Raw genomic sequence first — 12,897 nt, 5'->3', positions numbered from 1 at the left:
CACTTTAGGTGAGATTTTTCTGTTCTGAGGTTCCATTATGCATTGAATTGCATTGATCTCTTCATCGGAACTGCTTCCTGCCATGGATAGTTCTATGTAGTCTAGGTCATGTTGCTCAGTGCTGACTACTCTTCCTTGCACGCGTGTGGCTCTTTGGTCTAAACCACTGAGCCTCTTGGGCTTGCCAGTCGGAAAGTTGGCGTTTCAAATCCCTGCGACGGGGTGAGCTCCTGTTGCTCTGTCCCATCTCCTGCCAACCCAGCAGTTCAAAAGCACACCAGTGCAAGTAGATAAATAGGTACCGCTGCAGCGGAAAGGTAAACAGCATTTCTGTGCACTCTGGTTTCCGTCACTGTGTTCCATTGCACCAGAAGCTGTTTAGTCATGCTGGCCACATGACCTGGAAAGCTGTCTTTGGTCAAATGCCGGATCCCTCGGCCTGAAAGCAGAGATGAGTGCTACAACCCCATAGTCGCCTTTGACTGGACTTAACTGTCCAGGAGCCCTTTACCTTTACCGTTCTTCCTTGCAGCAACTCTTCAGAATCTTTCACACCAGCTGCATCTTAGAAATGGCAGGGCTTGATCCCTGGGGACCTCTGCATACAAAGTTCATGCTCTGCCACTGAGCTATGGTCAGTGTTTCTTTGGTGTGTGCTTTCTGAGGCCCAGATTACATGTGAGGTGAGATGATGATACGTTGAATTACATCCATTTAGAACTGAGATAGCCAGTGAGGTGCCCTGCAGATGTTTCAGACTACAACTCCCATTTACCCCAGCCAGGATAGCCGATGGTCAATAGCGTTGCAGTCCGTAACATGTGGAGAACTCTTTCCCCTGTTGAACTAGTTTAGCTTGCAGAGAGTTGGGTAGCATTCACAAATGGACAACCTCACAATGGCATTTCTGCAGTATTGGAAAATAGGAAGTTGTCTTATATTGAGTAAGAATATTGTTCTACCTAATTCAGTGTCATCTGTGCGGATGGCAGTGGTATCAGACAGGAGCCTTTCCCAGCCAGAGAATGACCATGGGACATTCTGCATGCAAATCATATGCTCTGTACCACTGAGCTATGGCCCTTTCCTAGGAAGATCTAGAGGTCAGAGATTGGATAGTGGCTTGATTTACTACTAACTTTGAGCTTGAGACTCGGTGTCATGGAAGATTGCACAGTTGGTTATACGTAACAGTATAATAAGAGCAATATGTTTTTAAAAGAAAAAATGACTGCCCTCTCCCGCCCCATCCTAAGGCTGAGGATGTATGCACAATACCTATTTTCAAAGTTGCAAAAGCTTGTTTTAACTGGAAAAAACATTTATTTTCCATTTTTTTAAATTTTTTTAAATGTGTTAATGTGAAGTATCTGCTGAAAAATAAGGAAGGCTGGGGGAGCGCACAGTTTTAGATAATAGCAGCCTGGCGTACAGAGTTACATTGTTCAAGTGACCTGGCAGCTGATGTTTTTTATTTTGCTGAGCTCCCTGGCTTGTATTACCGAGGAGGTGAGAGATTCTGCCGACCACAGCTTGCACTCCAGAAGATAAAAAGCACCGAGGCCAAATTTTTGGCATGCTTCATGGTGTGACCAGGGTAGCAGCAGAAAACTTAAAGGATTGTGTCTTTTGAGTTTTTTGGTTTCCTCAGTAATTCTAGTTTAATCGCTCACCACTCTGAGCTATTCAACAGAATGGTCTGCTGCACTTTGTGAACCTCTGGGGTGGCAATGAAATTTGTGTAAACTCATGGTTTCAGTACTGTATTGTATTTTCTTACCTTTATTTCCTACCCGTGATACAAAAAACTAAATCTACTTCCCTCCTCCTTGAGTAAATCAGTTAATCCATTTTAAAATGTTATGGGTTTCCCTGTCCCCACACAGAAGTCCTGTGTCATCCTTACACAAATGAAATACTTGTTTACTTCTCATTTGGTTTGGAAGAGAGTTTTAGGCTGCAGCTCTAACCAAGAGCTACTCAGAAATGGGTTACACTGAATTCTGCGAGGCTTACTGCCAGGTAACTAGAGTTAAAACTGCAAACTTAGATAGCTGTGCCTCAGTCCAGATAGTGTGGAAAGTTGTTTTGTAGAACAAGACTGGGAACAGATGGCTGAAAAGGGGCTTAGAACAGGCCATTTCCATGGTTTCCTTTAGGGTATAGGGCAGAGCTAGCAAGCCAAGAGGAATCTTTATGTGCGTGGCTTATCTTAATGCAGTGAGCTTGCAATTGGCAAGCAGCAGAGCAAAATAGGCTTGTTGAGCACAGGCTCCTGCTCTGTCTGTGCCAAGAGTCTTTCTGTAGCACATTTAGTTCAATGTATGTTGATACCCCCCTCCCCACATAGAGATGTTGACACCTGCATTGGTGCCATTCTGATTTCATTTTTCGCCCTCTTACACACTGGTCCTGTTTCAGAGTTATTAATGGAATCGGCTCTGGAGCTTCCAAGTCCTGACATGCTTATATTTTCAAAACAATGAAAACGGTTTTAAAATCCAGAATGTTACAGTGAATCTTATGCTGCACTATATATAAAATAATCAATACGGGGCGTTGGGTTGCAAGAAAGCAAGTTTTGGATTGCAGAGAGACGTGAGAAAATGCTCTCTTTTATTGTCTGAAAATTTATGGTTATGCAAGCGTAAACAGAGCTTAAAGAAATTATTTCCAAGAAAAATATTAAGTGGGCACTTTATGTTCTCTCTTTTCTTGGCTTCCTTCAAACCTCAACGCTGAAGAAAAGAGAGGTGAGTAAATGATGAAGAAACTGTAGCCATGCACAGTTTGGGTTCCCAGAACTTTACTAAAAACAACTTCAGGAGTGTTGCATAAAGAATCCTTTTAGTCAGATAATTCAGTCCACTTCTTTGCCAGGCTTTCATTCCCTCTCTCCTTCCATCACATATGTGAAAATACCCCGAATGAGAATGTGTGGGAAATAGATAATCCATAGTTCTGATGATATCGTAAAATAATGGAAATTAGCCTCCTTCCCTCTCAGTCATTCCTTCGTGTCAAGTTCGTAGTTTAGCACTAACCAGGGTTTGCCGCTATGATTAGTGCTTGCCCTCTAAACCAGAATTGTAATCCAGGCTTTGAAATGGGCTTCTAGTTCTAACTTAAGGACAAATGTTAACCATGGTTTGCAGCAAACACTGGTTAGCACTAAGCTGCAAACTGAAGGTGGAGGCACATTTTGAGAGAGGAATTGAAGCTCATTTCAAAACCTTGACTTGGAGGGTCATCTGAACAGAGCCAATACCTTTATTGTATATAGTAGCTGAGGTGTTTCTGTTCATGTTCCCTATCTTTTCTACTTGTTCATATTGTGTTTACCTTTGACTTACTGACTTGTATTAAATATACATAAATTATTCTTTTTAATTGACCTTAACATTTTGAGCTGCACTATTCTAGAGAGCTGGCTGTGTCAGCAAAAAGGCCCACCCTCTTAAAAAAAAAACTCCATGGGGGGGGGAGACTCCCTTGGCCCCTATAGAGCTGGTGCCTATGCAAGGAGGCCAGGACCAGCTAAAACAGCTGAATTAGCTTCATGAGTGGGACCAACTTGATCCTACATTTTTCACCTCCTTCTGGAAGCAGATGTTGAATTAGGGTCTAGGATGTTGAATTGGGGTCTAGGGAAATGTTGGAAGCGGTTTTCCTGTTGTTGGAAATAGCAAAACGCTCATAATGAGGCTAAATCAGAGCTGGAACTACAGGGAACCGGTCTGAACTAGAGACTGGATCGCTTATGCAACTGTGCCCTTAATTCATGCTGAGAATATTATGTAACCGCAGTGGAATATGCCAAGGCTTGTTCGCAGGATGTCTAGTTAGTCTTGAGTTTGTTGAATAGAATCAGAGAGTGACAATAATTGACACAGACCTGAAAATCATCTAGTCCACTCTGAAACTCTGCCCCAAGGCATGATCCTCCATGCTGCACATTTAACAACATTGTGCACTTAATTTCCACAGATTTACTGATTTAATATTTAATGCTGTAACCTACCTTCTCACCCTGCCTTCTCAAGGTGTTGTTCAGTAATGGTGCAGCTTATTTTGATAATGCAACCAGCAAGAGAGTGGTGGAAGCAAGATGCTCAGTGTTAAAAAAAAAAATCCTGCCTGGAACAAGAAATTATTTGAGCACAATATTTGTTAACTTGGACCAGAGTGTTCTTGCCATGATTCCTTTAAAGTAGCAGTGGGGGACCTGCAGCCCACAGGCCACACTTGGCTCACCAGTTCTCCATTTGGCCCATGAGACCATTTTCAGGAAGCCAGGCTTATTTGTCCTACAGCACAAGTCAGCTGATGGGTGGTTGGAGCATGCCTTGCGGAAGGAGGGGAATCCAGAGCACAGCGCTGAGAGGGAGAGGTGAAATCCTACCCCCGCAGGCCCTCAGAGCACACCTAACATCACTACAAGTAGGAATGAACCTTGTTGAGAAAACCACACTGATTGGACGCACAGAATTTATAAAATTCTGGGATTAATAATGGGAACAGTTAACTCCCATCATTTCATTATTAACATCGGCTCTATGCTCCATTTAAGTAGGAAAAGGACTGAATATGATATGTGAGGGTGGGGCGATATATGCTTATGGATTTAGTTATAGAAGGTAGACGTAATTATATAATGTAAAATGTAACATGGATTAATTGCTCCCTGCCATCCCTCCCCAAGTATTTACAAATTGCATGTCAAGTTCAAGAAACTATAAATAAATATTCACCTGGCTAGAAGATCTGAGTAGCTCCTATTACTTCCCTTTGCAAGTAAAGAATATTTTGATGGAGATTGTGTTTACAGGCAAAAAGACAAAAGAGGAAGGGATTGGCAAGTGGCAGTTTTGAACTTGCAGTGGATGTACTTTGGTGAAACTGGGCCAAGGAGTAGACAACTTTTACAGATAGCTGTGTCAATGGTTGTATGCTCTTTCTGGGATTTGTTAGATTGTGTCAGCTAGAGATGTACTCAAACCAGTGCATATTTTATACAGTACACGTATCATAGACTTAGAGCAAGGCTGAGTTAATACTACAGGAACATTGTTAGAAAGATCAAAGACATAGTGGGGCACAGTATGCAATTAAAACTCTCCAGCAAATCTCTTTGGTTACCTGAAGCCCTGTGTTCTGAAAATACATAAAACTCCGAGCAAGTTGCTGATAACAGCACGTATTCTTTTAGCAGTGTATGGGGGGAGGAAGGAAAGTTTTACCTACAATAGAAGAATACTTGTACGGAGTCTGGCAAACTATGTTAATGAATAAGCTGACCTTTCGGCAAAGCATCCATGGGAAGGAACAAAACCGACGGGATACTCGGTTGATCAGCGGAGACCATTTGCTATATACTGCTAGAACCAAATAGCCACAATGCCAACAAAAATGTTGGAGATGTATTGTCACTAGGGTACTATTTCTGGTAACAAGGTTTTTTGTTTTGATACATTATATCTGTTGTTTTGCAATATTTCCTAAAAAAATACGTTTCAATAAAAGATTCATTCTTCCCTGAGAGGTAGCAAGGTAGATTATTATAGGATTGGTCAAATTGATGGAGTATAAGGCTACCATGATGGCTGTTCTCTGCCTCCACTGTCAGGTATCTCAGAGAATGGCCTGAAGGTGCATTTAGTGAACCTGTGAAAAACAAGCAGAGTGAACTGAGACAATTAAAACTAAAAAAAAAATCAATTTTATGTAATAATAACCGTTTTTAACACAGATTTTAATTACTGCCCAACCATTGTATAATTCCATCTTTTTAACTGTATCTGAATTATTTGATACCAGCGAGTGTTTCACCGATCTGTTAACAATATGCAAGTTGGGGAATCCTTTGATCCATTATGGCCCCTGCATATCTTGGTGGTTGTAAAAATAATTGATGTGGGGTAGAGGAATGTTAACAAGTTCATATGCCACCTTCTTTTCTGAACTGATCCCCCTATGCACATTCTCCTCCCTGTTAGGCGGAACACAAAAATGCACACAACGTGAGCTGACTTTCCATGGACTTTGGTTAAAAACAATAACAAGCAGTGGACTTGTTAGTTTTGTGTCTGCTTTTGTGTTTCCACATTCAAACCATAAAAAAAACCAACCCAAAACAAAACACGTAGTTTGTGTAGCGTTAACGATGGGGGAGGGGTAATGAGTTTCTGCTGAATACTAATTGCTGATGAGTTGTTCAGGGAGACTGCAGTAAGAATGGGAGACTTGTTGTAAATTAGTCACTAGCTCTATTGTAGACTGCTGGGAGGGCAGGCCAGTTCTGTAAAGGTGCCAACCTTACCAAAATCTTTCGGGTTCACTATCAAACTGAGAGTTACTGTGAACAGAAAGCAATCGTTTTCACGGCATGCATTTTTAGAAAAAGAATGTCTCAGGTGGGTCCTCTATCCTTGTAATAGTAAGAGGGAACTAGGCCTCCTCTTTAAATTTAGGAAGGATAAGAATTCCATAATTTAGCTGCTGCTTCACCCACAAATGTCTCTGTTCTACCAATGCTATAAATTCCAAAGGGAAATTGTTATGTGTGTGGCAGGAACAGAAGCCAGGGAAAACTGTAGCTTTCACAGACTGACTGTAGATTTGCCTTTGGACTTCCTCAAGGCTTAAAATAATTTTACATACTGCAAGCCAAATACAGGTTAACATTTTAATATAAAGTAAAGCCTCTGTCTTTTGTTATCTATTTGAGAGAGAGAGAGTCCGAGAGAGAGTTCTCCTTCTCTGGCAACTCAGATTATCCTTCATTTACATTTGGAAAATGAAAAGGTGAGTTAATGATTCATTGGCACACAGTGACCTTTCCTATAACTCCAGTCCAGGATGCAGTAGCCCCACGGCAGGCTGTTCAGATTTTGACTTGGCTGTGTCTGCCTTAATATTTGCCCACATACTTGATGCTTGTAGAGAACAGACCCCAGCTGCCTCTCTTTCTTTCTTGGTTTAGTGGGCAATTTGATCCTTCCTTCTTGGGTCTTTTTATTTTCTGTCACTTGACTTGCTGCTCAACACAACAGCAGCAGCAGCACTCTCTAAAGAGGTGTTTGCTTAGCCAAAATAAAAGTAAAAAATGGACTCGGATTCTGATGCACCTTTTAATTACTCCTGGCCATCCTTACCTAAAATGAGAATTAGAAAACGGACATCCAGACCAAAAGGTAGACAAAAACTTCTTTACTTATTAATTTACTTATCTCTTAACTCTTCTTGCTGGTTCATTTTGTTGTTAGTCACATGCAGGTGGGTATAAAGAGTTTAGCATTTTTCCTTTTCAGAAAAGGCATTGAGAGATTGTCTGTGTCACAGATACAAATTGGTTTAAAGAACAAAATACCTCTATCCTTATGAATTTATGGATGCTCTTTGCTTCATTTTCCAGCAAGTAAATGAATTGGTCTTCTGCTAGTTCTTTAGCTTCTGATATTTCTGCTATGCATGCACTCTGAGCATAAACATATTTATTTGGAAGGAACTTTCCACAGTTTCAGTGGAACTTATTTTAAAGTAAGCAGTTTTGAACAAAGAAAGCAAAAACAAAACATATGCCAGAAGTCTTAGGAAAGGATGTTCCATACAGATACAATTTGTGGAAAGCTCTCTATATGTGACTTTTTGTTTTAACTATTCGTTGTGTTGCATATAGGGTTTGCTAAAAAGAGAGCTCACCTAATTTTCAGAATACCTAATACATGAAACAATCAATGTATTCTCTCTTTCTGTCTCTCTGGTGGCTGCTTTCTTTGGGGAAATGTACTTGGAAATTCGGGTTCTAGATTGTTGTAACTCTCAAGTATTTTGCATAGAAATAACGGCAATTTTATAGGAAGATGTATTTCTGAAAGCTGATAAATACCAAAATACCTTATGAAAAGCCTACTTTACTGTGATAGAATGGGAAGATAGAAATGAAGAGTACAACTCTTGGGGATTTTTTTAAAAGTAAGATTAAGAAGAAAGCAACCCCACACACCCATGCATAAATATGTTGTGTAAATATATTTGTTACAGTGAATAAACTTTGAACGTTGACCTTCACATGTGAATGTTAACATAGATTAAAAAGTCACTGACAAAAGAATAATGTTATTTTAGTTAGATGCTGTAGCTTCTGTCTCCATCAGAAACATGAAGGTTCTACTGGTCAAACTAGGTATGACCTTGATTGATCAAGAGATCCAGAGCTGGATTTCCCAAGCGTTTTGCAAGGGCAAATGCAGCTCTCTGTGTGGGAGAGATTTTAACTGGGCCATGGTGCTGGCAGGTTTTATCTCCTGGCTACCCAACCCATACGCCATTCATCCCATTATGGGAAACTAACAAGTACCAATATATCAACTCTGAATGTGGATATGGAAAATAATGGGAAGATGCAACATGCACTGTGGCTGCTGCTGCTGGGGTGGGGAAAACCCTTCAAGAGATCCATTTGCAGATCTCCTGTTGTCACACATCTAGTTTATCCATATGGAGCGAGCAGAGATGGAGAGAGTTTTCAAGAAATTATCTGCCATATTGGAGTACAAGCAAGCTTTTTTTATGTAAAAGCATGGGTTTCCATATGAGCAGAAAGGCACTCTTTAAGCTGCCAACTCTTTATTCCTCTTTATTCCTCAACACCATATTAAGTACCATTCTGGAGGTTCTTACCCAGAATAGCAGTTTGGGGGTTTGTATATATGTTTGTTTTGCAGCGGGACGTAACAATGGGCTAGAGTAGAAGTGAACAAAGGCCTCTTCTTCAACTGCATGTCTGCTGGCAGTTCTTGGGATCCAACCCATAAATTCTGTAGCTTGTGTGTGCCTCACCTTGACTTAGCCACAGTATACCCTAATTAATAGATACACAAAGCAGCAGATATTCTTGGCTGTATAGATGGTCAGCTCACACTCACTTGTAAGGAGGTGGGGCTGCAAAAATAGTTTACCCAGGTTGTGTGCGGGATGTATAAGGCAAGAAACCTGGAAAGAAAGAGGTTTGCATTTGGACAGAAAGCAAAAAAAGCAGCATGAAGTCATTGGAGGTATCTGGCCACAGCATATGGGGTTTGCCTGTTGCTCTGAAATTGAATCTGGTATTAGGGGATAATTTTTTTTTTTGCAAATTTCTTCAGTGAGGGGGTCTTCAAAATACAATTTTGGGTCTGAGGAATTCAAATCTGTGATTATTTTTGTGATTAGAAAACATCCAGTTTGGTAAATCTACGTTTGACTAAAAAGCATATCAACTGTTGCTGGAGGAAAAAAATTACCTTATGAAAATGTCAGGCAATGCTATAAAAATTTTAAGATTCTCTGCATAAAACATATCCCACTAATCATATAGCATTACCTTGTAATAATAGAACATTAATGCCATCAGTTAATAAGAAATTTAAACAAGATGTTTAATTAAGTCTTGCTTTAATTCATTCTTGGACAGCATCCGCCGACTTGCTTCTTGGCCTCTGATGTAGACCTCATGTTTCTCATGCCTGCTGCCTCTGTGACTTGTTTCACACACACCTCTATAGACTGAGCATGACAGGGTCACCATTGAACTTGCATGGCTCATCAATGAACTTCTTTCCTTCCAGTACAGTAAGTTTACATGCCAAAGGAAATTCATAAAGCCCGTCAGATCAGTCTATCAGCTGTAGCAGGGTTGACGGAAGGTGTCTTTTTTGGACGTACAGAAAGATATCCCAGTGTGTCATCATCTCCATCAACAATGTTTTGGATACCAGCTCTCCTCTCTTCACTGTTATCTTAACACAGTAGTGTCTGGATTATCATTTCGTTGAATGCATACCATGCTGAGTGCTGGATGGTTGGTAAAACAGCATCCATTACAGCCTTCTTTTGGAGCCTAATTTGCCACAGCTGAAACAAGATGTGGCGTGAGCCGTCTGCCCAATAGTGTTTTACTTTGATGTTGAACCAGCAGGGGTAGTACACAAAATGATGTATTCCACTATTGGTCTTAGGTCATCAATGGTTTTGCGTTTAAGGCCGTGTTTCGAAACCCGTGTTTGCTGCTGTGAACCACCTTGAATAGCTCACTGTGCCATTTTCCTGTCCTTATGGCCTGTGTGATATGATATCATACACTTGATCAGTAGAGAGATCCTTTACAACACTGTCACTCAGTGAAGTAAGATTTCAGAAGGATTTGGGGGGAGAAGAAGTCCTGTTGCACAAGTGGAAATCCTTCCACTGATGGAATGTGGTAATTGAATTTACTATGAAGTTGGAAAATAGCTGAAAAGCATGCAGAGGAGGGTCTGGCAGAGAGGGCAGTGAATGATGGCATGACGAGGTTGGGTCAGGCTGGTGAAGTCCCCTTCAGGACCTCAAGGCACTTGGCTGGGGGCTCCACCTCTTCAACTGCTAGACCCAGGCGTGCAAGCAAGAGAAGATCAGCCTAACCCCAATTGGATATCAGTGCCCATTAATCACTCACCTCTGGTTTTGGCATTCTCAGACTGATTTCCCTCTTCTACCATGTTCCTCTACTCATCTTCTCTCATGTGTCCTGTGCTTGAGCTTGGAAGCCTCAGGATAGGGCCTGCGTATTATTTTGAGTTATGCCCAGCACTTCATTAATTTTGGCACTCTAGAAATAATAACAGTTCTCTTAAACAGGGAAATGGTATCTGTAAGGCTGTCCTAGAGCTTCTTATGGTTTGGAAAATAGGGAATGTGAAATAACATCTCTCATTCCCTCAAGCCCCCTGCCCCCCTAACACACTTAGAGTTCATCCTTAATCCTTTCCTGTTTGCTTCTGGCTTGGAATATCAGTCTAGCATGGGTGGACTTGTGTCTTCCACATGTTTAGAGTAATGGAGAGAATTTGAGTGAATTTCTCTTTCTGGAAAGCAATTTTGCTGTCTTTTTGGAGACACTGAACTAATTTATATTTATGTTTATTTATAGCCGGTCTTTCTGTGACAAACGCAAGGTGGCTTGCGATAAAAATGTAAGTCAAAACAAGATGAAAAACAAAATTAATAACAACAAAAGACTGCTGGAATATGTTGTCATGGAACAGCATAATAAAAACCATATATCAACAGTAGCAAATGAAAAATGTATCAAAGGCTCAACTAAAAATACCCACTGGGATAAAATGTTCTTAAGAACCTGTTTAAATGCTGGCAGAGAAGGAAGCCTGGTGAATTTCTCTTGAAGGGCTATTGCATCGTTTCGGCGCCACAACTGAAAGGCCCTCTTGCTTGAACCCACAAGTGACATATCTGCTGCCAAAGGGACAGTCAGAGGGCCTCAGCAACCAAGTGCAGATCTCTAGCAGGCTCATATGGGAGGAAGTGATTCTTGAGTTAACCTTGCTCCTTGGCTGTTTGGGATTGTAAAGGTCAAAGCCAGCATCTTGGTTTGATCCCAGAAACAAATTGGAAGCCAATGGAGTCCTCTTAAAGTCAACCTAAGCAGGCTGACCTGTGAACCCCAAATCTGACGACCACTTTCAGAACCAAGTGACATTTCTGAACTGCTCCGTCCTTGAGGACACTCCCACATTATAGTAATCTGATGACATCTGGAGCTGCCCTTGCTGCCTCCTTCACCATCAATGTCCAGAGGGAAAAAGCCATCACCAGGCCCAAACTTAAACAGCTCATACATTTTATCCAGTGTGCTTAATATTTAGGATTTCTCCCTTTTTTGGTTTCATAGCTTTCATTATTTCAAGTTATATATTAACCCATGTTCAGTGTACTGAAAGCAATTCTGGGAAGCTATTTGAAAACTATTTGCTGCTTCCTCCAAGTGGGAATTAGTCATATTCCTTCTTGGCTTCTGATTTGCTCATGTTTGTGTTCATTACTGAGTTGTTAATATATGTGCCATTTTAAAACTTTTAAAAATGGGCACAAAGATTCATTTATTTATGATTCCATTTTTTAATCACATAAAATATCTTGAAATGATTTCAAAGTATTTCTGTGAAATGAGTCAGCCCAGGGCTGGATTTAGGTTTGATGAGGCCCTAAGCTATTGAAGGTAATGGGGCCTTTATATAGCATGTGGGGCCCATTACTTACATCATAGGAGCCTACACAACACAAAGCACTGTTGCTGTATGTAGGTTTTATCTTATTTGTTATTTATCTTATATTTTGGAAATGTACATCCAGTTGTTTTTCCCCTTTAATTTTCTTGGGGCCCCCCAAGAGAGTGGGGCCCTAAGCTATAGCTTGTTTAGCTTATACATAAATCCAGCACTGAGTCAGCCTGACTGCTCCTGCCTTTTGGTGTTCTGTAGCTAATGAGTGAAGTCAGAGCTGTGAATTATGAATGTGCTGTTTGGACACCAGGCAATAGGAATCTGTGTGATCCTAAGGAGCTGCCACTTCCCATTCCTCTTTGGTGTACTTTTCCTGCTTCTGTTTCATTTACTAGCCAGTGGAATCTCTGCAGTTTGCCTTCCTTTCCCCCTAGGAATGTGGAAGCATCTTTCTTGGGTTCATCGGACATCAGCTACTCCTTAGTAGTTATTTTCTGCTAATACCACTACATCATAGTTGTGGGCAGATGTTAAAGAATCCCCCATGGCAAATGCAAAATATGAAAACTGCAAAGAGGCATAGAATCATAGTTCTGTTTCTTCATTAAAATATTTATGTCCCACCTTTCAGCCTTGAGTGGCTCACAGCATCACTTAAAACAAATATACACCAGGAGCCAGATGTTAAAATCACAAAAGGCAGCTGGGGCGAGAGGGAGGGACCAAGCCAAAGATGCAGTGGTAAAATGACAATAAGACAACAAAGTGAGGGAAAGCCTTGGTGCCACAACTTAAAGGCCTTGTCCTGCATCCTCCAGTGATAATTGGATGCAAGGCAAGGTCTCTGAAGAAAATTGCA

General features: G+C 41.0%; 1 protein-coding gene across 13 annotated transcripts in view; it reads left to right on the top strand.

Annotated features, from left to right (window-relative positions):
* The window catches only part of ARHGEF28 (Rho guanine nucleotide exchange factor 28), a 126,197-nt gene that overhangs the window by 54,096 nt on the left and 59,204 nt on the right, over positions 1-12,897 (top strand). For 2 of the 13 annotated variants that reach the window (XM_080972235.1, XM_080972234.1), the window contains exon 1: positions 7,091-7,193. The exons of the other annotated variants lie outside the window; for them this stretch is intronic. In XM_080972235.1, coding sequence (XP_080828361.1) covers positions 7,106-7,193 — 88 coding nt within the window. In that variant the 5' untranslated portion in view covers positions 7,091-7,105. Of the gene's footprint in view, positions 1-7,090; positions 7,194-12,897 lie in introns of those variants that run through there. 13 annotated transcript variants of the gene reach the window in all.

Source organism: Podarcis pityusensis (genome assembly GCF_964106645.2).
Source record: "Podarcis pityusensis genome assembly, chromosome: 11".
Lineage (NCBI taxonomy): Eukaryota > Metazoa > Chordata > Lepidosauria > Squamata > Lacertidae > Podarcis > Podarcis pityusensis.
This window is presented reverse-complemented; position numbering and strand designations above follow the sequence as displayed.